This window comes from Rousettus aegyptiacus, unplaced genomic scaffold, assembly GCF_014176215.1.
Source record: "Rousettus aegyptiacus isolate mRouAeg1 unplaced genomic scaffold, mRouAeg1.p scaffold_m13_p_5, whole genome shotgun sequence".
In the NCBI taxonomy this organism is placed as follows: Eukaryota; Metazoa; Chordata; class Mammalia; order Chiroptera; family Pteropodidae; genus Rousettus; species Rousettus aegyptiacus.
Window position 1 is genome coordinate 118,041,853 of NW_023416308.1, and position 22,752 is coordinate 118,064,604.

General features: G+C 63.7%; 2 protein-coding genes and 1 long non-coding RNA gene across 11 annotated transcripts; 2 read left to right on the forward strand and 1 right to left on the reverse strand.

The window, feature by feature from the left end:
- Positions 1 to 959: 959 nt before the first annotated feature.
- LOC107503495 (aldehyde dehydrogenase family 3 member B1) lies at positions 960 to 17,279 on the forward strand. 6 transcript variants are annotated; one of them, XM_016131931.2, is made up of 11 exons: positions 2,072 to 2,242; positions 2,444 to 2,587; positions 7,162 to 7,324; positions 10,550 to 10,660; positions 10,798 to 10,918; positions 11,078 to 11,163; positions 11,272 to 11,353; positions 11,603 to 11,989; positions 12,596 to 12,762; positions 15,012 to 15,111; positions 16,589 to 17,279. In XM_016131931.2, exons 3-11 carry the CDS (start codon positions 7,163 to 7,165, stop codon positions 16,777 to 16,779), a joined length of 1,407 nt encoding a protein of 468 aa, XP_015987417.2. In that variant the 5' UTR covers positions 2,072 to 2,242; positions 2,444 to 2,587; position 7,162; the 3' UTR covers positions 16,780 to 17,279. The 6 variants fall into 6 exon arrangements, 5 of the variants coding, with proteins under 5 accessions (XP_015987413.2, XP_015987377.2, XP_015987417.2 ...); XR_004950895.1 differs by lacking the exon at positions 16,589 to 17,279 and having other exon boundaries at positions 12,596 to 14,910; positions 15,012 to 15,122; XM_016131927.2 differs by lacking the exons at positions 2,072 to 2,242; positions 15,012 to 15,111; positions 16,589 to 17,279 and adding an exon at positions 960 to 1,170 and having other exon boundaries at positions 12,596 to 13,885.
- Positions 14,002 to 18,506, reverse strand: LOC118602850. Of its 3 annotated transcripts, none has more exons than XR_004950897.1 (3): positions 17,275 to 18,506; positions 16,116 to 16,244; positions 14,002 to 15,296 (listed from the first exon to the last, which is right to left on the reverse strand). It is a non-coding gene; the product is annotated as an uncharacterized LOC118602850 (long non-coding RNA). The 3 variants fall into 3 exon arrangements; XR_004950896.1 differs by lacking the exon at positions 17,275 to 18,506 and adding an exon at positions 17,072 to 17,181; XR_004950898.1 differs by lacking the exons at positions 16,116 to 16,244; positions 17,275 to 18,506 and adding an exon at positions 17,072 to 17,177.
- Positions 18,507 to 18,633: 127 nt separating this feature from the next.
- Positions 18,634 to 22,751, forward strand: NDUFS8 (NADH:ubiquinone oxidoreductase core subunit S8). Of its 2 annotated transcripts, none has more exons than XM_016131962.2 (7): positions 18,634 to 18,721; positions 19,815 to 19,872; positions 19,963 to 20,013; positions 20,538 to 20,627; positions 20,721 to 20,893; positions 22,345 to 22,473; positions 22,559 to 22,751. In XM_016131962.2, exons 2-7 carry the CDS (start codon positions 19,815 to 19,817, stop codon positions 22,688 to 22,690), a joined length of 633 nt encoding a protein of 210 aa, XP_015987448.1. In that variant the 5' UTR covers positions 18,634 to 18,721; the 3' UTR covers positions 22,691 to 22,751. The 2 variants fall into 2 exon arrangements, with proteins under 2 accessions (XP_015987448.1, XP_015987460.1); XM_016131974.2 differs by lacking the exon at positions 18,634 to 18,721 and adding an exon at positions 18,997 to 19,129.
- Position 22,752: the final 1 nt, after the last annotated feature.

Below are 22,752 nucleotides of genomic sequence, written 5' to 3' on the forward strand. Positions count from 1 at the left end.
GCCAACTCCCAGATTCAGCATCGAGGCCACCACCGTGTTCTCAGCTATTTCTTCTCAAGTATCTTTTCCTTGTCCTCTAAAGTATCCTTTTCTAGTCCCTAGAGCAAGAAGTCTCAGAATCGGACAGGCGTGTGCACCCTCCCTGCAATGTGTCCTTGTGTGCAAGTCCACATCTGCTTCTGATGCCCTCGTTGCTCCAAGCAGCAGGTGTCCGTCCTGCTGGGCACATTCTGCCCCGCGGGCGTCTCTTACAACAGCCCCTGCACACCCACTTCTGCCACTTCCCTGCACTGAGGTGAACTGGAGCTCTACCATTTTTTTTTTTTTTTTTTTTTTAGATTAAAAACGGCGGGGACAGTGATCGTCACAGGCTGTGCGAGGTCCCCAAGCTGATGTGCCGGGGACCCTGCCCAGTGCACAACAGATATCTAGGAAAAGGTGGCTGCTGCTTCCAGCTGGGACATGAGGCTCCCAGAAGAGGGGGGTGACCCTGGCTTGAATCCTAAACAAGGGCCCCGAAGTCAGGCGTGGCTGGGCTCGAATCCCCACCCGTCCCTCACATTGTGTGGTCCTGGCCTGGTCAGGCACCTCTGAGCCTGTTGTCACATCTGTAACAGAGGCACCCAACCCAGAGAGGGGAGAGGACTGGCCCCTATTCCTCCTCCAGGAGCAGCTCCCCCTCATCCTGGGGGGGCTTCACTGCCAGACCAGAATAGGACTCCTGTGCCAGGAGGTCAGGCCTCTTTGGGGACCTCCCACGATGTTCCTGAATTCGTGGCAAGTTCAGAAGTAGCCTTTGCAGGGGGTCCCTCAGGATTCTGTAACACCCTTCCCACCCACCGGTAACGCCCCAGGTGGGTCCCTGATTGCTGTGTGGCCTTAGACCAGTGGCTGTCCCTCTCTGAGCCTGGTTCCTGGCTGAGGACTGCCAGGCTCGAGCCCGGCTCAGCCCTATGTGGTGCTGGCTCAGCCCTCTGCCTCTGCCTGGCTCAGCTCCAGACAGCAGGGCAGGGCTGTCACATGCTGAGCCACGTGACAGGCAGCGTCTGGGGGCTCCATTCCATGCAGAGGACAGGACATCTGCAGCCCCTGACCCCTGTCCCCAGCGGCTGGAGTCTCCAGGGGCTACCAGAGCAGTCGTGGGTCAGGAGACCTCTCCTGCCCTTTCAGGTAGGCAAGGGGAGCGGGGAAGCAGAGGGTGGCGAGGAGCTTCTCCCCGGGGCCAGGGTGGCTCAGAGGCCCCAGTCCAGGATCCCAGGCAGACTCAAGGCACCAGAGCATAAGGTCACGGGTGGCAGGCCCCAGGCGGCTGGCGCAAGACAATGGCACAAAGAATGTTCCTGCCTCCACACCTGAAACCTAATCACCTGCCTGCTTGACACCGACAGCTGCTCGGGAATCGGTCCCCTTTCTGCGGGCTCCTATAGGTATGTTTGGGCGGAAGCCAGGGCCGGGCAGAGCTCAGGTACCTGAGGAACACAGGAGCCACCATGGTGACACTTACCATCATGAGGGTTGCCCTAGAGGGCAGAGGGCGGCACTTTTCCCCAGGAGGTAGGAGGTGACATCTGGGAACAAACGGACATAGGCTTCCAATGTGGGTCCCAGGCCTGCCGCTCACGCCCTGCGTGGTCAAGTCCTGTCCCCTCTCTGGAATGCCATCTCCTCCTTGTGAAATGTCAGGGTGTAGGACAGTCCCTGTGAGCAGGGTACCAGATGAGGCGATGTTGATTGACACGGACACTTGGCGGGCAGGGCGATGGAGCAGGCAGCGGCGGGGCCCGGAGTGTATCTCTGGACTCCAGCCATGCCTGGATCTGCCCTCTTCATTCTGCAGGTGGAAAACTGAGGCTCGGGGTGGGGCGGGGGGTGGGGCGCTGAGGTGGGGGGCAGGGCTTGCCTTGCTCTTCCAGGCCACTGGGTCCCACTTCATGCCATACTTCCTAGGGCTCTCCTCCTTCTCCAGCTGGGCCTGGGTCTCCACCCGCCGGGCCTTGGGCCGGACCCCTCGGCTCAGAGTCCCTTGGAAGTCTGCCGTGTGGCCCTGGCTCCTTCTCTAGCTCCAGCAGAGGACCTAGAGGCCCCTGAGTATTACATAAAACTTCCTGGGGCTGAGAGACCAAAGAAAGGCTGACAACTCATCGTTGCATCAAGAGTTTATTAAGGGAACAAACAAGCAGCAGCGTGCCTTGGGCGGAGGCAAGACAAAGTGGCTAATTCTCAGATGACGGGGGGTACCAAGGTGCGAACTTCCCCAGATATGGGAAAGTGCCTTACAGGCTTCCCTGGGGAAGGGCGGGGGAGGGGGGTGGGGGAGCGGATCGGACCGCCTCTGAGGGGGTTTTAGGGAAGGGATCCGGGCCGGCTCTGATCCAGCCAAATCGAGTTCGAGGGTCCCGCAGCAGCCCCGTCACCGTCACCGAATAGTCTCTTCTCCACACAGAGGGAGGCGTGGTGAGTCTCAGCCCAGGCCAAGCGCCAGCAGCCCCGCCCCAGGGGCCCGCCGGGCCTTGGACATTTCATAAAGGCCGGCAGCCAGCGCGGAGCGGGAAACGCCCAGAGGAAGGGCAGCTTGGTAGGACCTCAGGTATGGTTTCTTGGGGACACTGGGGAGACAGCTGCGAGCAACTGGGGCTAGACTCGGGGTGCTAGTGGTCCAGGCAGGGCGGGTCGCTTACGGCCACATACAGACTGGCTTTGTCCTACGCCTGCCTGGGGAGAAAGGGGAAGGACGGAGGGACTTCCCTTTGCTGGTTAAGACAGCTGAAGCAGGAAGTGAGGAGAAGTCTGGGAGGGGTCCCCGACTCCAGGCGGCCAGCAGGTGTCCTCGTATTGCCGTATTGCCGGAGCGGGACTACTATCCCCCCCTCACTGGGGTTAGCCATCCTTTAGGGGAGCCCAGGGCCCCAGCTCTGGGCCCGGGGGGCCACTGGAACGGCAGTACCCCATCCCTGCGGTGGTGGGTGGGGGTGGGTTGGGGTGAGGGGACACGCATTTCCTGGGCACCACCACGTCCCTGTGCCCGGTGTTTGGCTGAGGGTCCTCAGCGCGTGATTCTCGGAGTTTGTGTTCTTGGGTGGGCGTGGCCGGGGGCCAGGAAGGGGGACCGGTCAGACGGGCCTGCCTCACAGAGGTGCTGATCATCAGGACTTTGCTGGCATTGGGGAGCCCGCGGCACAGCCCCTCCGAGGGCTGGGACTGCGGTAGGTCCCCATTCCCCCACGGTCTCCATGGAAGAGGGGGGCAGCCGCCCAGAGCTTGGGGTAGCCGCGTGGACGTCCGGGTTAAGGCTGCAGGGAGTGGGGGATCATGTAGAACACAGTAGGGTGTCGGGAGCTTTGTGGCCGGCACCCCGTGACCAGCACCTTCTGCACCTTCTCACAGCCGATGGGCTCCCCAGGCCCGCAGACCACTATGCCCACCTCTGTCACCTTTGCCAGCTCTGCACCCCAGCTCCACCCGGGTCTTGGTTTGATGTCCTCGCCTTCCTGGCCGCCTTCCTGGCGTCCACACTGGGCCCGGGTCTCTTCCCGCTCCCACCCCAGCGTCCCCCGCCAAAGCCCCCTGGGCACTGCTGTCCTTCAGTCCGAATGACGATGCTCAGAGCCCTCGTCACCATCGTCACCGAGCCCTCACGGGCTGGCTTTGCACCACCTCGCTGGCCCTTTCTCCCAGCAGCGCTATGAGGAGGGACAGGTACTGTCCCCGTGTCACAAGTGGGGAAGGAGAGCCACAGGGACGCCCAAGCCACCTGCCCAGGGTCTTCCGGCTAGTACACAGCATTACTGGGGTTCGAGCCCGGGTCCCCGGGCGCCCGACGCATCACACGGGGCGGGTGCTTTTAGGACACCTCGGGTGCAGGCGCAGAAAGTGCGGCAGAGAGCACGAGCGAGCGCATGCGCAGAGGTCGGGGTTGGGGGCGAGCCGGGCCGGCGCCATCCGAGGGCTCGTTGGCAGGGCAGGCCGGGCGCGCGGGGTCAGTGATCCCCGCCGACGCCCTGGAGCCAGCAGACCTGAGTGCCCGCCCTATCTGCTTCCCTCTTGGGTCCCGCGCCCCTTCTCTGGGCCCCAGCTTCCTTCAGGGCACCAGGGTGTTAGCTGCGCCCACGTGGCACGATCAGTGCCTGGTGGTTTTCATTAGAGGAATATATCCAGGATCGTAGCCTCCTGGCCGGGGAAAACAGGTCTGTCCCTTGTCACCATCAAGTGACTTAGCAACTGGCCCACCCCACCCCTCACCTGGAAGCAGTGGGCTTGGAACAGATAAGCAGTACAGGTGGTTGAAGCTGGGGCCACCTCAGGCCACTGTGAGGGTCCGCACCCTGAGACCCCCCGGGCGGCCAGCCTCTGGACCTCAGCAGCTCCGCTGGGGAAGGCAAGAAAGGGAGGCAGGGTGGGGGCCAAGGGGAGGAGGCTACGAATAGCCCACCTTCCTGCCTCCCACCCTGTGCCCGGGTGCCCCCCAGCCCCACCCCGGCCACGTGCCACTGCCCCCCTGGCCCTGGGTCTGCAGCTCAGGCTGCCCCGGAGACACCTCCTCTCCGCGGGGGTCAGGCCGCCCTGCTCCTGCCCAGCCACCGGTAGGAGGGTGGGGCGTGGGGGTGGGTGGTCCTCTGGATCCCAGTTCTCCAGAGTGAAGATGGGTGGCCTCAGCGAGCCCCCCGCTCATCCTGTGCCCTGGTCCCATCGCCTTCAGCGAGGAGAATCATAGTGGCCTCACCTGGCCGTTGTGGTGGTGAACTGAGTCACATAGTCACGACCTCCTTAGGAGCTCACATATCTCAGACGTGCCCCAGAGGAGCTGGGCTTGGGGCACCCAACCCGCTTTGATGAAGGATCCCCCTCATTTGTGGGTCACAGGCCCAGGGTCCCCCCAGGCCCCAGGGGGAAGGCAGTGTTGGCTCCTGTGCTTACCTGGGTTGTGCTCAGCTCCCTGGTCCCCCAGCGGGAACCCCATCCGGGCCTTGGTCTAGGGTGACCCACCAGCAGGGGGCAATCCTGGGTGAGCCAGCCTCAGGGGTGCCAGGAGAGGCTGCTGGAAGGTTCCATCCAGACCTCCATCTGCACGGAGCTGCCCCCGCCGCTCGCCTTGCCCAGAGGTGTGCCATGCAAGTGACATGCCTTGCATTTTTGTGGGTTCGGCATGGACTCTAATGAAAGCGCAAACAGCGGTGGGGAGGCAGGAGAGGGTGGGTGAGCCGTGCCCTTGGCGACCATCGGCGGAGTCTGCAGGGACAGAGAGAGGGCTGGGAGGGGTGCCGGGGAAATAGGACGAGTATCTGTGGAGCACTTGGTAAAAATAGCCACAGCTGACTTTTATTGAGCACTTATTATGGGGACAGTGGCAAATGCTTTCTGTGGCCTTATGTCCTTTAACCCTCAGGGTGGCAGCAAGTGCTCTGTCATCCCCATTTTACAGATGAGGAAATCGAGGCCGAGAAAGGCTGCGTGCCTTGCCCAAGGTCACATGGCCAGTATGAGGCGGAGCTGGGGGACAAGCCCACACGGCGATTCTAGAGGCTGGCAGGGGTCTTGCTGCAGGGTTTCGGCACGGGCCAGTGTACCTTCCTCCCACGAGGCAGGGGGTAAGCCATGGTGCCCAAGGCCACTGCCCGGTTTCCCCTTACCAGGGCAGGGAGCCAGTAGGGTCCCGTGGCCTCCTGTCACGCCCACCCGAGGGAAGCCTGGAGCTCCAGCAGTGACAGGTGGCCCAGGCCAACCTGTTGGCTGCAGCAGGCTCAACTCTCAGGGCCATGGAGCCTGCCAGAAAACTAAAGGCCAAGGTGACAGTAGCCACTTAACAGCAATAGCTGGCAGCCCTGAAGGCACTAATGCCCCGCCCTGGGCTCAGGACTGGACAGTGTGGTCTCGTCCTTGATAAACACCGTGTCGGCTGGTGGGTGCTATCACTATTGCCCTCATGAATGAGAAGACTGGGCACTAAGACCCTGATGATAAGTTAAGTAGGCCAAGAGGGGCCTGCCTCCCAGTCCCGTGGGAGGGGGAGCAGGGGACAGGGGGAGTGGACAGAATGAAACCAGGTGTCTATCTATGACCCGGTGTGGTGAGGATCAAAGCCAAGGGTCCATTGTGAGAGCGCGTGAGGGAGTAATTAGGGTGGGCTGCCTGGAGGAGGCATCAGCCAAGCTGAGACCTGAAGGGAAGAAAGTCAGAGGAGGCAGGAGAGGGTCCTCATGGGCTCTTGGCACCAGGCTGAGGAGTGAATGCATCAGTGCGCTCCTCCGGTGAGCTTCAAGTAAACAGGAGGGGGCCCGGGGGAATGTTGGGGCCCTCACCCCGCCTGCCAGCCCGGCTGATGACAGCATGGAGGCATGACTGACCCTCACCCCTTGCCCCCACTGTCCCCTGCTCCGCCAGCAATGGGCGGCCCAGGCTGGGGTGAGCAGCAGGGCTGCTGGGGGGCTGAGGCTCTCTCCCCGTCTTGCTGGGAAGCTGGGGCATGGAGAGGGGAGGCTCCCGCCTGCTGTCGCCCAGGCCTCTGAGCCACCGCCAGCCCGCCTGGACTCCCTGGGCAGTGCTGCCAGGCTGGGGGCAGGGAACAACAGAGCATTCTGTGTCTGGAATGTCCCAAAGTGGTGGCCGCGGTGGCGATTGCTGGACTGTCCCTCTACTTAGCAAACTCCTACTGCTCACTCCGTTAAGGCCTGGCGGGGGTGAGGACGGCCCCATTTCCAGGAGCAGGGGACGGGCGGTGGGGCTGATTTCTGTGTGATTACCGGCTGCCTACCCACCCTCAGGGGCTGTGCAGTAGCTGTCCTGAGTCTGTGCAGGCCCTGGGCTGCCCCGGGGTCCAGGGCTCTCCTGCCCACTGGCCAAGGGGAGCTGTCTGTGGGCCACTGTGTGTGTGTGCACGTGCATGTGTGTGTGCATGTGTGTATGTGTGTGTCGGGGGGGCTTAGGGTGTGTGTGTGTGCGTGCATGTGGGTGTGTGTGCTTGCGTGTGTGTGCGTGTGTGTGCACGTGCATGTGTGTGTGTGTGTGGAGTGGGTGTGGGTGTGGGTGTATGGCCAGCCGAGGCCCTCTGGGGTTACACGGGAATCCCATGGGGATGTCTGTGGGCCCACGTGGGTGCAGGCAGGGCGGGGTGGGCGCTGAGAAGGTGGGGGAGCCCTGGCCCATGACGCCCCCCACCCCTGGCAGGATGGACCCCTTCGAGGACACACTGCGGAGGCTGCGGGAGGCCTTCAGCTCTGGGCTGACGCGACCAGCCGAGTTCCGGGCTGCCCAGCTCAAGGCCCTGGGCTGCTTCCTGCAGGACCACAGGGAGCTCCTGCAGCAGGCGCTGGCGCAGGACCTGCACAAGGTGGGGGGGGCAGGAAGGGGAAGGAGAGGGGGAGGGGCGGCAGGTGGGGGAGGGCAGGAGGCAGGGAGGCAGGTGGGAGCCTGGGGGCAGCTGCACCTCCATCAAGTGGAACTAAAAGCCCGTCCGACCCCGCCTCCTCCCCTGTGCCAAACCTGCTCTTCTGCATTCATCCGTGCTTTCATTTCTTCATTCACTTGTCTATTTATTGAACACCTACTATGTGCCAGGTACTGTTCCAGGCTCCGGGGATCTGATAGAGATTAAAACAAAGTCCCCGTGTCCAGGCGGCTGGCCTTCTGGGGAAAGACACACATGGCAATAAGTAAACGCTCAATAGCATGTTGAAGTAACGAGGGCCACGGAGAAGGGGCGAGCCGGGGCCGGGACCGGGGTGCCGCTTCCCGCGCGGTGGGGGACGTTTCTGGTGAGGTGGCCCGTGGGCGGAGACGTGAAGGAGGGAGAAGGGGCCACGCAGACCAGACGGCGGGGGCTGAGGCGGGAGGCGCCGGGGCGCGGTGGTGCTCGCGGGGCAGCGAGGCCAGCGTGGCCGCGGGAGCGGGGAGGCAGGCGTGGACGAAGGCGGGGTCCAGGGAGGTGAGGGGCACCGAGCCGGGCCTCACAGGCTGCGGGGGTGCAGCTCCTCTCTGCGGCGGGCATCGCGGCCTCTGTCCAAACCCCGGAGGCCTGGGGGCCCAGCCCCTCCCGATTCTGGCAGCAGCCGCGGCGGGACCCCAAGAAGCGCACTTTCTCAAAGGCAGCCTCCCACCCCGACCCCGGCACACAGGGCCCACCTGCCGAGCAGTCCCAGGACAGCTGGCCCAGGGAAGTGAGGGACGCGCCCAGGTCACACGCATTCCGTCTTCTCTGGACAGAATGTCGCCTGCGCTGGTTGCAAAAGCCACAGCTCCCAGAACCACCCCTGCGTCCCGCCGGCCCCTCAGCCCCTGGAGCCGCCAGGCCGGGCCTGTGACTCCGCCACCTCGTCCTTCACACCGGGGAAGGTCCCGCGGGGGGTGGCTGCTGGCCAGGCCCCATGGTCACCTCCTGTCCCCAGGCGCAGCAACAGTCCCGTGTTGGCTCGTGCTGGGCGCTGGGCTCGTCCTAGTCCTGAGCCCTGGCTATGTCCAGGAAGGGCCTGGGGCTTCCTGAGCCCACCCACGGGCTCTGGATCGACCCCTGGGGACCCCCTTGCTGCTCTGGTCCTGCCGTTCAGACCCCCGCGGATCGGCCGGCCCCGCACGCTGCCCCTCTGCCCTCCCTACTTCCCCCGTCTGCTCCGCTCAGGTCACAAGACAGGTTCCGGCAGCGGCCGGGTCAGGGGTCCCTCGGCAGCCTCCACTGGACCCGCCCAGTTCCCAGGCCAAGCATCTGCCTTGTCCCTGGAGCAGTCACAGATTCGAGAGCAGCGCCTGGTGGCAGCTAGAGTCAAGGGTGACGGATACTCCCATTCCGTGGGGACAGCAGAGGCTGGCCGCGAAGACCTGCCCTGTGGACATGGCCTCCTGGTGACACCTACTGCCTTTCTCAGCGTCCCCAAACCTTCTCTTCATCACAACTGCAGCCGTCTGTCTCTGGAATCATCCGTTGCCCCATTCACGAAACCGGGAACCCCACCACACTCTCCTGAGCCCTCCCCCTCCCAAGAGGCCAGCTGCCCCCTTGTGGGGAGTGTCCCGTTCACGGGGCCTGTTTGGGGACTGGCACCCCAGGGAGCCTCTGCCACCGCCCAGCTGCCGCCCGGCTGCCCTTCCGCGGGAGACCTGAGCCGACTGTCCATCTGGTCCATTGCTCTCTCCGCTCAGGTTTCACTCCCGCCTCCCGTCCCGAGTCCTCGAGGCTCCGGGAGCAGCGCCCAGAAAATCCAACCCCGTCCCTCCCTCTGCTCTCACCAGCAACGTGCCCCGCCCTCCCAAGGTGGCCCTCGCCCTGCCCTGCCCCGTCCTGCAGGAGTCCTCTCATTGAACCCCGCAGGCCTTGTAGGTAGGGCCGCCATCCCGGGGCACGCAGCCCTGGCTCAGAACAGCCTGCTCTTCCGAACACGGCCTTCAGCTGATGCAGACCGTGCCTCTCACAGGCCCAAACGCCCCTCAGGCCACAGGCGGCCTACCGGGCACCGTGGTCGTGGTCGGGGGGCCAGGAGCGAGGGCCGTGCACACATGGGTAGGGAAGGCAAGGCAAGGCTTGCTTGACCAGGCCCAGCCCCTGGAAGGCTCCCAGCGCCCTTCTCCTCCAGGCTCAGCTCTGGTCCTGGCCTTGCCACTGGCTCGCTGAGCGGCCCTGGGCAGGGCGCCCCGTTTCTGGGCTTCGCTTCACGCTCGAACCCTCTAGCAGGGGAGAGCTCGTGCTGTAATGGCCGAGTCTCAGGCGTTGGGACAGCCGGGCTCTGGTGTCCCCGGCCATGGGCCTCCGGCTGCCGCAGCCCGTGTCTCTCTGCTCGCTGGCGGGGGTGGGGCAGGCACACGGAGACAGGGACAGGGACAGTGTCCCCGCTGACCTTGGTGTCCTCCTCTCTCCTGGCCTAGAAACCTAACAGTGATAGCTGGCCCCTGCTGTGGGAACTGGCGGCCTTTACCAAGGGACGTCTGTCCCCGGAGTCCCCTGCAGACTGACATCCATACGGCGGGACACGCAGACAGTCTTGTTAAAACTTAAGCCAGATCGTGTCCCTACCCTGCTCGACAGTCCTCGCCCCACTGCCTGGCCCCATCACCTGACGCTCCTGCTCGCGGCTCATCGGGAACACGGCGAGCCCGTGCCCGCCTCAGGGCCTTTGCACACGCTGTGCCCGCGGCCCGGAATGTTCCGCCTCCGTTTATTAATCGGCTCCCTCCCTCCCTGTCGTCCCTGCTCATCCCAGAGGCCGGCACTGACCATCCTGTATAAAACAGAGCAAACTCACACGTCAGCGCATTTGCACACACACGTACGCTCGTTCACACTGATGCGCACCCGGCCGCACCACACACGCGTCGGCAGGCTCGGTGCCCCTCCCCCGCTGCACCCGGGCGCTGTCTGGTCCTAGTGCGGCAGTCGGGGTTCTGGTCACGGAGTTCACTGGCCTGGGCCGCTCTCCGCTTCGGTCACTGCCGCGTCCCCGTGCACTGCCAGCACTCACGGGGCGCGGAGAGAGTGGACGGGTGCGTGAATGAGAGCGTGCCTTGCCTGGAGGAGGCCGGGCGCTCCCCAGGGCTCCCGCCACCTGCTGACCCCGCGCCTCCCCTGCAGTCCGTGGCTGAGTCAGAGATGTCCGAGATCAGCATCGCCCAGGGCGAGATTGACTGGGCCCTCAGGAACCTGCACTCCTGGATGGAGGACGAGAACGTTTCCAAGAGCCTGGTGAGCCAGCATGGGGTCGGGTGGGCAGGTGCGCTCCGGGGTGGAGCAGTTATTGGGCAGCCTGGCCGATGGGAGGAGCTGTTGAGGGGCCGGGGTCTCGGCGCCTCACTCCTCACCACCACGTGGGCCCGGCACAGGCCACGCAGCTGGACTCCGCCTTCATCCGCAAGGAGCCCTTCGGCCTGGTGCTCATCATCGCCCCCTGGAACTACCCCCTGAACTTGACCCTGGTGCCCCTGGTAGGCGCCCTCGCGGCAGGTGAGCAGAGGGGCTCCAGCCCATGTCTCATCCGCACAAAGAAAGCCCCCAGAGCCCCATCGTGGAGTGCGCGGCTTCCCACGCCTTCCCGGCGTCTGCTCCCCGAGGCCGGCGCCGCGGTGCCCCCCTCCCCCACGCCTTCCCCATCTGCCCCTGCAGGGAACTGCGTGGTGCTGAAGCCATCGGAAATAAGCCAGAGCACCGAGAAGGTCCTGGCCGAGGTGCTGCCCCGGTACCTGGACCAGGTGAGGGTGGCCTGCCCCGTCAGCCCCCCTGTCCCACGCCCTGCCCCTGCCCTCCGGGGAGGTCCAGCTGTCCCCTGACTGTCCCCTGAGCCACCTGTTGCCTGGCAGAGCTGCTTCGCCGTGGTGCTGGGCGGGCCCGAGGAGACGGGGCGGCTGCTGGAACACAAGTTCGACTACATCTTCTTCACGGGTGAGGGCGGCCCCGGCCAGCGTCCTGGGGGAGCAGGGGCCTCCGAGAGCAGGGTGAGGAAGGCAGTGGGGGGAGGAGGCTGTGGCTAGAGGTGGGCAGCGCCCCAGAATGCCACCGGCCGGGCCTCTGGGCCTCGGTGGCGGGGAGGGCGGGAACCCGGGGCGGCAGGGCTGGGGGCAGATCTCAGATGGTGCCGGGGCCACCTGGCCAAGGTCAGCTGACGATGGGAGTCAACCCCCATGTCCCCAGGGAGCCCTCGGGTCGGCAAGATCGTCATGACCGCTGCCTCCAAGCACCTGACGCCCGTCACGCTGGAGCTGGGGGGCAAGAACCCCTGCTACGTGGACGACGACTGCGACCCCCAGACCGTGGCCAACCGCGTGGCCTTCTTCCGCTACTTCAACGCCGGCCAGACCTGCGTGGCCCCCGACTACGTCCTGTGCAGCCCCGAGACGCAGGAGCGGCTGCTGCCGGCCCTGCAGAACGCCATCACCCGTTTCTACGGCGAAGACCCCAGGAGCTCCCCAGACCTGGGCCGGATCATCAACGAGAAGCATTTCCAGCGGCTCCGGGGCCTGCTGGGCTGTGGCCGCGTGGCCATCGGGGGCCAGAGCGACGAGAGCGAGCGCTACATCGGTGAGTCCCGTGCACCCACCGCGCACCCCGGCCGAGGCCCTGCCCCGCTGCGGGCCACGGCTGGGCCCGAGTCCGGCCCCGACCCGAAACCTCGGCCCTGCGGAGCCCAGCTCAGTCCACGGCTCCGCTGTCCGGAGGCCCGGGCGCCAACGCCCACGTCACCGTGGTCCAGGCCTGTGATCCCGCGACCCCACTCTCTGGCCAGGCCCTGCTTCTCCGAGCCGGCCCCAGCGTTCCAGGCCCCCGAGTGCTGAGCCCCAGCCTCTGCCCTGGGAGCCCACGGTTCCCGGGTCCGAGCTGTGACCACAGCCCCTCCTGAGCTCCCCTGGAGCTGTTGTTACAGAGCAGCCCCGGCTCCCGGGCCGATGGGCTCAGCGGTGACACCGCTTCCAACAGGCTGAGACCTGGGACCTGGGCCTTCGGGCTCCAGGGCGTCTGAGGTCCAGCCACCTCTGGCTGTAAGACCAAGGCCGGGGGTTCTCTCGGCCCCGCAGGCCCCTGTCCCCGGCCGCTTCTTCCCTAGAACCCCCCGAGCCTGGAGCCCTGGGTCCCTGGGCCCCGCCTGAGGCCCCGGCCCTGGGCTGAGCCGCCCCCGTGCCCGGGCAGCCCCCACGGTGCTGGTGGACGTGCAGGACGCGGAGCCGGTGATGCAGGAGGAGATCTTCGGGCCCATCCTGCCCATCATGAACGTGAGGGGCCTGGACGAGGCCATCGATGTCATCAACCGTCGGGAGAAGCCCCTGGCCCTGTACGCCTTCTCCAACCGCAGCCAGGTGGGGCCCTGCGCAGGGCTGGACGGGGACTGGCAGAGGTGGTGGCAGATGCCAGCGTGGACCAAGGGCCTGGAGGGAGGATCGGAGGTCTGGGCCCTCTGGGTCAGTCACCGCGGTCTGGATGGTGGCACGTTCTGTCTGTCCCTGTCTTCTCCTGGGGGCAGCTGGGCCTCCCTCTCCCTCCATGCTAGGCCTCACTCTCCTGGGCCTTCAGTGCTCAGCTCCCCACGATCTTCTCCAAGGTCCGGTGTCCCCTCTTGGTCAGCGCCACCGCCCGTCCTCCTTGTCACCTTGGCCTGGTGGTCAGTGTCCCCTTTCAATGCCTGGTTCATGGACGGCACGCACCACGCGGGGTGGAATGGCTGGGAGGAGTGGGCAGGACATGCAGGCCGGGAATGAGCCTTGGTCATCTCCCTCCCCTCCCCTCTGGGGACAGCTCGGGAGCCACAAGGGCCCAGGCGCAGGACACACCTCCCCTTCCCGCCCAGCTCTTACGAGATCCCTCTCAGGCTGGGCAATGTTTTTTAAATAGACTTTTTATTTCGGAACAGCTAGATTTCCAGAAATGTTGCAGAGGTAGCCCTGGGACCCTACGCGCTACCCCAGTCCTCCCGTTCAGGGCCCTGACACTGGTCCGAACGCGGCCACCGCCGTTGCCTGTCGCTGGCGACCGCCCTCCAGATTTGACTCGGATGGTGCCGGTTTTCCTCGCTGCCCCGGGATCCATGCCAGGGTCCCACGGTGCATTAGCCGCTAGGGCTCGGCTCCCCCAGCCTGCGCCCGTCTCTCAGCGTCAGGGGTACCGGCCAGGTCTCCTGCCGGAAGTCCTCCGTGTCAGCGGCCTGTCGTTTTCCTCGCGGAGGAACACAGCGGAGGGAAGCGCCGCGGTCTGCCCGCGCCCTGGGGCGTCCGCAACACCCACGCGTCACCCGCTCGGCCCGGGGCGCGTCTGCCTCTGGTCCCCACGAGCAGCGACCAATTCTCCTTTCCTCGCTCCGCCCACAAAGTCTGGGCTTCGGTGGGCGAGGGCGCCGCGCACCTGCACCTGCTCCAAGGGGGGCGTCCGCATATGCCACCTGCAACCTGCCAGGGAGACCTGGCTCTTGTCAGTGTCGGCGCGGACGCGTGCGCCCCGGCCCCGCGTCCCCGCTCGGTTTTCCCAGCTTCGGAACCCGGGCGCTGTTGTGCGCCCGAGACCCGCCCGTCCTTCGCGCTTCCTTCTCTGCTGGAGCCACAGGATGCTGCAGGCTCATCTTGCATTTTCTCCGCCCAGCCCTGCAATGAGCTTTTCCTCCAGGAGCCCTGGTTTATGCGCATTACGCTCACTTTAGAAAACGCAGCACAGGTGTTTTGGAATAGGGATCGCCTGGCAGAGAGGCTTTCGAGCTTTTCTCACTGCCCAGCACTGATCCCGGGACACAGCGACGCCCAAGACACACGCCCCACACGCCTCCCAACGCCCCGATGTTCCCCACTCTACTGTCTGTGTCGCTGCTGCTGGCCTCGAGGTGACCTCCGAGCCCACCAACTGGCGGTTCGCCCTACCCACCGTCAAACGAACCCCAACCCGGCCGGTATCCGAGGGCTACACGCTCTAACTTAATGTAGTGAAGTTTCCGTGAACGACTATTTAGTGATCTTTTTTCCTCTTATCCTTCAGTAAATCTATAGATTGAAGGGAAAGGGCGTTCGATAAGTCAAGTGAAGACCAAGTTCACGTGTCTAAAATACCAACGTGCCCATGTGGTCTAGCCTGACCTCCCTGTGCTCCGTATCACACAGCCTGCCCCCCATTTCTGTCCCTGGGCCTCCCCACTGCCCTTCGCTCCGCCGGGGGCGCCCGCTTTCTCCATCTGCCTGAATGATTCCCCCCACCGCCACCCCCCCCAAGACTCGGCAGGCGCGTCACACCCCTCCTCTGGGACACCTCCCTGACTACCCCGCACTCCTGTGCACTCTCCGTGTCCCCAGGCAAACCCGCCTCCCCCTGGGGCCTGAGTCTTTGTCCCCAGCACCCTGCACAGAGCAGCGGATGTTCAGGAAACACGTCCTGAGTCTGGAGCTCGGTGGCAGGCTGCTGTGAGGCCATGCCCTCCACCTGTCTCCCCAACCCCTTCAACTCCCATGGTGAACCGGAACCCTTCCAAGGTGCTGAGGGGGCTGGACAGAGCCCTTGGGACCTGGGGAGAGCCCCTGGGACCTGACTTCTTGCTGCCCAGCCACCTAGCCTCATCACTGCTTCTTCCCAGGTGGTCGAGCAGGTGCTGGCCCGGACCAGCAGCGGGGGCTTCTGTGGGAACGACGGCTTCATGCACGTGACCCTCAACAGCCTGCCTTTCGGAGGAGTGGGTAGGTAGCGGCAGAGCCCCGCCTTCTCTTACCTTACCTGACTGAACGGCTCCAACGCCTCCACCCTGCTCCCCTCTGCAGTCTTGAGAGGAGCCTTTTCCACACGTGGACGGGCGCAGACACACTGTGATGACTGTCCAGGGTGCTGCTGCTCTCCCCCCATGTCCTTGAGTCTGCCCGTCTGTCTGCACACACAGAGCGGCCTGTCCATTCTCTTCATTCCCAGGCGGCTACACGCCACCCCTTAACACATGTCCCCAGTTCAACCCTCAGCATGTCATCCCCAGCAGACAGGAGTGGTTCCAGATCCACTCGCCCTAAGGAAGCCCCAGGCGCGTGCAGACGCCCCTTCCCCAGCCCCCACTGCAAAGGCCTGGCTCCCGAGGATGGCGTGGTCAGGGGTAGCCACTTCCTCTTCAGTGAAGTGGCAGGGCCGGGGACCTCAGATCCTTCCACCTGTCCGAACTCGGGACGAGAGTGAGCGACCAGCAGGGCCCGGCCTGGCCCGTCCCGGAGAGTGGTGGTGTCCCAGGAGCACACAGCAGGCCGAGCGCCAAGGCACTGCTGCTGCCCTGACCCTGGGACCCCTTCCTGCAGCCCACCGGTCTCCACTCCAAGCCCCTCCTCCTCGGGGAAGCAGTCTGGGCGTGAACCTGACCTTGCTGCTCCCAAAGGACATGTCCTGGACTCACAGGCCCATGAGGAATGAGGCTGGGTCACTGACTCGGCTTCTGGGGCCAGCCACCCTGGTCTGGCCACAGTGTCCTCTCTCCACTGTCTGCCTGCTGCCCCAGCCACACTGAGCTCTGCCCAGGTCCTAACATGTCACCGGTCACCTACCTCCAAGGCTCTCTGAGTTGTCCCCCACCCTGGGTCCCTCTTGCCCACACCCACCCTCTTTCTGTGGTCAGCTCCACATCCCTCAGGCCTCACTCACTCCAGGACGCCCTCCCTGTGGCCCCCTGGACTTCCCAGTGCAGATGGGTTCTTGACTGTGTCCCTACCTGGACTCAGGACTCACAGCAGAGCGCCCTGTGTCCGCGGGTCGGAACACCTGTCCAGTCCTCACAACTCTAGGCGGTGGGTGCCACTGTCACCATATGTCACAGAGGAGGAGACCAAGGTGACGTCACCTGCCCAAGGTGACACAAATAGTTCGGAACTGGGATTCGACCTCAGGCAGTCGCTCCAGAATCAACGCTCTTGACCACTGTCTACGTGGCTTGTCCTAACGCCCGGCAGGGCACCTGGCACCCTCGGTGATTATGGGGCCGGGGCCAGGCTCAGGGCTGAGCCCTTTACCCACAGACTCTCCTGATCGGCCCTCTTTACAGATGGGCAGGCTGCGGCTCGGAGGGGTGAAGCGGCCCACCCGGGGTACACTGTGTGTGTGTGTGTGACTGGCAGAGCCAAGGCCTGTCTGATGTCACCTCAGCTGGCGAAGGGCCTGACTGTCATGTTCCGTGCCACTGCACAGGTGCCAGCGGGATGGGCAGCTACCACGGCAAGTTCTCCTTCGACACCTTCTCCCACCGCCGCGCCTGCCTGCTGTGCCCCGCTGGGATGGAGAAGATTTACTCCATCCGCTATCCGCCCTACACGCCGCGCAGCCTGAGGATGATGCTGATGGCCCTGGGGACCCGCGGCTGCAGCTGCACCCTACTCTAAGCCCGTCTCCAAGTGTCCCTTCCCGGTCATGTCTGAGTCCTCCACTGTCACCTGTGGCTGGTGGAGATGTGGGCTGGGCACATATAGGGAAAGACCTGCCAAGGCCACAGTCCGGAGCAGTGCCTGCCTCCTGCCTCCCGGGGATGCCCTCTTCTGGCCCTCGGCCTCCTCCATCAGCTGCCCCCAACTAGGATGGGCCCAGGTGACGGAGTGTGGGAAATGGTGCAGTAACCTGCCCTCCCTCCCCATGCCGGCCACCTGTGACCTGGGAGAGGAGGGCAAATGTGGGCACCTGTGAGCTGCCCCCTTCCTGTGGAGGGTGCAGCAGAAGGGGCGCTGGCATCTGGTTCTGGCCACGTCATGGACCCACTGTGACCCGAGCCGTCCCTCTCCTGATCCTGTTCCCCACCTGCACAGTGGAGATGACTCAAAACCTGTATCTACTGAGAACACTGTGAGATTAAATTTGGCGTTTAAAAAAATTGATTTGCTCACCTTGAGCTCCAGATGTCCGGTCTCCTGGTTTGGGCAGGGCGAGGCTGTCTCCCCACCCCCCCCACCCCCCACCCCTCTCTCCAGGTCAGGCTGGGATGTCTGCAGCCCGATCTCCCTTTCCTTCAGCTCAGGCCTCTCTGGGACTCTGAACACACTCCTGACCCCCGTGTGGCCAGCCCTGGGCCATGTCCCACACTGGACTCACTCTTCCCTGTCCTGCTCATCTTCCCTGGGCTCCGACATCATGAAATGGTGTCCACTCAGGGGCGGAGCCAACTCACCAGCCTCCTGCTGGACACACCCCTTTCACCTCCCAAGTCCCACCGTTCAGCAAGTCCTGATGATCTGTAACACCGCACGCTTCCACAACCCAAACACTAACAACCGCTGTGCCCAGGGCTGTCCATCATCCACACTCCCTCCAGGCCCAGCCCTGCTCCTCGGCACACCCACTGATCTTCGCAAAGCTGGGGAACCGCGCCAGCCCTCAGCCTGAATCTCTTCAGTGCCTCCCTGCCGCCCACAGGTCTGGACTGGTCTTTGGAAAGCTCTGCCACGACCCTGTGCCAACACACTTGGCCCGTCCTTGGCCTCTGCTAACCCACGTGACCTGTCCTTTCTGGGAAGTCTCCTGCACACATGCTCCACATGAGAGCCCCACATGCTCTCTCTGCCCTTCGTGACCTGCTCAACTTCTACTCGTGTTCAGCTTGGCCATCACCTCCTCCAAAGCCTTCCCTGACCACCTCCCACTCCCTCACACACGCCTGCGGCCTTAAGGGCCTTCTCAGAGTCCACTGCCTCTGGGGTCCTTCTGCCACACAATTCCCTGAGGGGAAACACAGGTTTGGTGACCGCTGAGGGATGGGGTTCCCGAGTCATACAGATCTAGCACCTCGCAGCTCTACGGATTGGACCAAGTTATTAAACAAGTCCGTGCCTCAGTTTCCCATCGGTAAGGCAAGAATAATCATTCCTTCACCCAGGGGTGCTGTAAGAATTAAGTGCGGCCTTCTGGGTGAAAGCTGAGCATAGGCAAGCGGAATTACTGCCGGCTGCGATTCTCAACAGCATCATCACAAACACCCCGCGGAAACCAAGGGTCTCCAGCAGCCCAAAGCGCCGGGTCTAACCCGGAGCCGCTTCCTGAACCACGTCCGGATGTCCCGCCTCCAGCTGCTCGGGAGTCCTCGCTTATTGGCCTGTCTGATCCAACATGGCGACGCTCTATACAACTTCAAGACCCTGACTTTCCCTAGCCAATCGGAGTAAAGATTTTCTGGATCCCGCCTCTTTCAGCTGCACCACTGGCCTATCAGACCACACCCTAAAGGGTCAGCGCGGAGGCGGCGAAGCCAGTCAGCTCAATGGCAGCGTCCTCGAGTGTAGGCTCCGCCTCTCGGAGGACAGGCCGCTGGGTACCGGGAAGGAGCGGCAACGCTTCAAGGTGGGTGTTCGCAGCGCGGCTGTTAAGGTCGCGCCTGGGCGGCGCGGCGTCGGGGGCGAGTGTGATGTCCCCGTTGGCTTTGCTGGCTTTGTGCCAGGCCTCATCTCGTCCCACTCAGGATCCATCCGCAGGCCCTGCGTCCTTCAGCATGCAGCGGGCGGGCCGGGAAGCCGGCATCCTCCGGGCGCATGCGCCGCCGGCGTCCTTGGGGTCAGAGGTCATGGGGAAGGTCGAGGAAGGTGTTGAGTTGGGCGCCTGGTGTTGAAGTCAGTGGTCAAAAGAAATGGGTCAGTTAGAAGTCACAGGTCACGGTCGGCCATTCTCGAGCTCTGGGCTAAGTGCCGGGCTCTGGGGTAAACCCTCGGCATATACAAAGTCCCTACGTTCTCATGACCCCCCATTTCACAGGTGAGAAAACAAGCCAGGTGACTCACTTGCTCAAGGTCACTTGGCAGTTTGCGAGACTGTTCCAGAAGAGCCTTGATGCTGGGGAAAGGAATTTGATCATGAGAGTTATTTAAGCTTCATGGGTTAAATCAAGGGTTTCCAGCAGGGGAGGGCTGGGGGTGTAAAGGGAGGGGTCTGGCCTGTCTTCATTACCTGGTCCCGACCCCCTAGTGTGTGGCGTTCGGCAAGTCACTCAACAAGGCTGATCCGCAGCTTCTCATCTGTGCCTCTCTCATGGGGCCCTCGTAAGGACAAAATGACAGTACATGTCACCCCGGGCACATGAACTTTCAGTAAATGCTGGTGGCCGCTGGGTTAGGGAGAATGAATGGGAGGGGAGAGACGGGAGGGAAGGGCAGCAGGAGGGATGGATTTTAAAGATTTCTTAAAAGGTGAGATAGATAGAACCTGGGATCCACAGTACTTCCTAAATCTTAGCCCAGCGGAGCCGGGTCAGGTTGGAAGGCCCATGCATCTTCACCAGGACCCCACTCCTAAGAACAGGAAGGCCATCTGTGCCTCTAATGGGAATGGGACAAGATGACACAGTGCCACTGAGGTCAAGGGTCAGGGCTCCTGCAGTGCCAGAGTCCTGGGGGGCCGGGTCTGGGACCCACCGCACCTCCCGTGCTTTTCATGCCGACAGATGCGCTGCCTGACTGTACCCACGCTACTTCGGGCCCTGGTCCAGGCTGCACGCACAGGTAGGACCAAGGGAGCCTTTCCTGAGCCAGGGGGAGCACAGTGTCCCAACACAAGGTCGCGGCTACACAGCATAACCTCTCTCCTTGCAGGGCATTCCGGTGGCCGGAGCCTGCACAGCAGCGCAGTGGCAGCCACCTATAGTGAGTCCAGGGCGCCTGGAGTCTCGGGCTTTCCCGACCATGGTCCTGCCGGAGGCAGGGGAGGAGGCCTGGCTTTGCCGGGGGCTCCCCCTCCGAGCTTCAGTTTCCACTCTGTGAAATGAGGATGATCGAGATCGATATGATTCATGGCACAATTTGTCATTGCAAGGGCTGAGGTGCCCTCCCTGTGGCTACACAGTGTGATCTCAGAGCTCCCCTCTGTGGGTCAGGGAGGGAGCTGCCAAGTGTGAGCCCTGGGTGCCCATGCATCTTCACCAGGACCCCATCACCCAAGCCTTCCCAGTCCCCTCTACTCCTGGCCTCTGAGGGCCTCACAGGCACAGGGAGGAGCGGGTGAGGACTGCCCGAGGCCAGACGCCGAAGCCTCCAGAGGGCCCAGCTGTTGTCCCAGGCAGGAAGGCCAGGCCTCATTTCCCTCAGCTGGATTCCTGGTGGGGCGGGGGAGGCTGTGGGACACGCCACCACCACCACCAACACATCCTATAAGCCTGCGTCCCTGGCAGAGTACGTGAATGTGCAGGAGCCCTCGATGGACATGAAGTCAGTGACTGACCGGGCAGCTCAGACTCTGCTGTGGACGGAGCTCATCCGAGGTGGGCCCTGGGGGCGGGGGTGGGTACCCTGGGGGGTGGGCACCAGTGGCCAGGGAGGAGGGGCCCCACCCACCATGCCCGTGCTGCTCACAGGCTTGGGCATGACCCTGAGCTACCTGTTCCGGGAGCCAGCCACCATCAACTACCCGTTTGAGAAGGGCCCGCTGAGCCCGCGTTTCCGCGGGGAGCATGCGCTGCGCCGTTACCCGTCCGGGGAGGAGCGCTGCATCGCCTGCAAGCTTTGCGAGGCCGTCTGCCCCGCCCAGGTAAGCCCGACCCCACCTGACCGCCACCCAGCCCCTGCCACTGGCAGAGGGAAGCAGGGCGGCCCAGGGCCCGAACTCCATCCCCTTTCTGGGTCTTGTGAAAATCCCTTTCCTTCTCTGAGCCACTTCCCCCGCCCGCGAATGGGAAGCATGTCACTGGGCTGACTCAGAGTCAGCAGGATGAAGCTTCCAGCCCTGAGCAGACCACGTGACGTGAGTGGGTCCTGCCCGTGGGGGTCTTTCTGGACAGCGGCATGAAACCCAGGCCCGTGTCCCTGTCTCAGAGCCACACCCAAGGCCACACACTGCAACCAAGGCCCTCGCTGCCCCTGGTTGCCGTTGCTTTGAACCCCGGCATTTGGCTCTGCGGGAGGGTCCTGCAGGCAGAGCCCGTTAGTGTACAAACAGAAAGACCACGGCGGACAGACCCGCGGCACGCCCCGCAGGAGCCCCAGCGGGCACGGTGCCTGCTCTGTCCACACGGCGACTCTGTCCCAGTGGCTGCTCCAGAGCCATGTCCTGTCCTAGCTCACCTCCTGGACCGCTCCCAGGTCCCCCGGGCCACAGGCTGTGGCCGCGACGTCTTTAGTCCAGCCGGCAACTTGGCGCACGTAGGAACGCCCCAACAACAACAGTGACGGCTCCCCGGTAGCGAGTGCCGGCCACAGACTGGGCCCTCTGCCAAGGCCATGACTTATCTTTACAACAACTCTGGGAGGTAGAGGTTGTTGTCCGCATTTTTATATATGAGGATACAGACAAAAGAGATGCGGCTGCCAGCCGAAGGTCCCACTGTGAGCGGTGGGCATTACACTCCTGGGGAGGTGTGAAGGCCTTGGCCACACCCCTTTGTGAGGGTCCCCCTGGCTGTGGGAGGCCCCAGACCACCCCTTCCACCAGCTGGCACAAGGCTATGCCCAGGAACTAAGAGCTCAGAACTGGCCTTTGAGTTTGGGCTCTGCCCCTCATTTACTGTGTGGCTTAGGGAAGCCCCTCAACCTCTCTGAGCCTCCATCTTCTCATCCGTCAATTGGGAAAACTAAACATACGTGGGAGAGTTCTCCATAAATCCAGCAGTGGCTGCGAACCTGCTAAGGCCGCGACCCCGCAGGGCTCCGGGTGCTGTCGCAAACGACGCAGCCCACAGCCCTCCCCTCGTGGGACTTGTGTTCTTGGGTTAACGAACAAACAAAAATGTCATCCAGGGCAAATGCTAAGAAAAGGGTGGCGTGAAAGATGTGACAGGCAGCCTGCTGGGGGAGGAGTCAGGAAAGGCGTGTCTGGGCCGAATGCGGGTGACGGGGTCGGCCCTGTCGGCCCCCAGAGGATGAGCCTCCCAGAAGGGGACAGGCGTGTGCAGACGCAGGGGTGGGAATGAGCAGTGAGGGCTGGACCGCGGGCCCGGAGCCTGGCGTGGCTGGCAGGTGGCACTGCCCTGCGCCACTCCCCAGGCCATCACCATTGAGGCCGAGCCTCGGGCTGACGGCAGCCGCCGGACCACCCGCTACGACATCGACATGACCAAGTGCATCTATTGCGGCTTCTGCCAGGAGGCCTGCCCCGTGGACGCCATCGTCGAGGTGAGCAGGCCCCAGGGCGGGGGAGGCCAGGGCAGAGGCGCCTTGGAGGGACCTGACGTGGCCACGCCTGCGCTGCCACCTGCAGGGCCCTAACTTCGAGTTCTCCACGGAGACGCACGAGGAGCTACTGTACAACAAGGAGAAGCTGCTAAACAATGGGGACAAGTGGGAGGCCGAGATCGCTGCCAATATCCAGGCCGACTACCTCTACCGGTGACGCCCCTGGCCGTCTGGCCCGCAGCCCCTGCTGCCCAATAAAAAAGCTCTGATCTCCCCCAC

Excerpts from the sequence above, each read along its gene's own strand:
- LOC107503495 (XM_016131927.2), top strand. The coding sequence starts at position 7,163 with ATGGACCCCTTCGAGGACACACTGCGGAGGCTGCGGGAGGCCTTCAGC. Across the intron at positions 10,661-10,797 it reads AGAACGTTTCCAAGAGCCTG|GCCACGCAGCTGGACTCCGC; the intron begins GTGAGCCAGCAT and ends GGCCCGGCACAG. Across the intron at positions 11,164-11,271 it reads TGCCCCGGTACCTGGACCAG|AGCTGCTTCGCCGTGGTGCT; the intron begins GTGAGGGTGGCC and ends GTTGCCTGGCAG.
- NDUFS8 (XM_016131962.2), top strand. The coding sequence starts at position 19,815 with ATGCGCTGCCTGACTGTACCCACGCTACTTCGGGCCCTGGTCCAGGCT. Across the intron at positions 19,873-19,962 it reads GGTCCAGGCTGCACGCACAG|GGCATTCCGGTGGCCGGAGC; the intron begins GTAGGACCAAGG and ends CTCTCCTTGCAG. Across the intron at positions 20,014-20,537 it reads CGCAGTGGCAGCCACCTATA|AGTACGTGAATGTGCAGGAG; the intron begins GTGAGTCCAGGG and ends CGTCCCTGGCAG.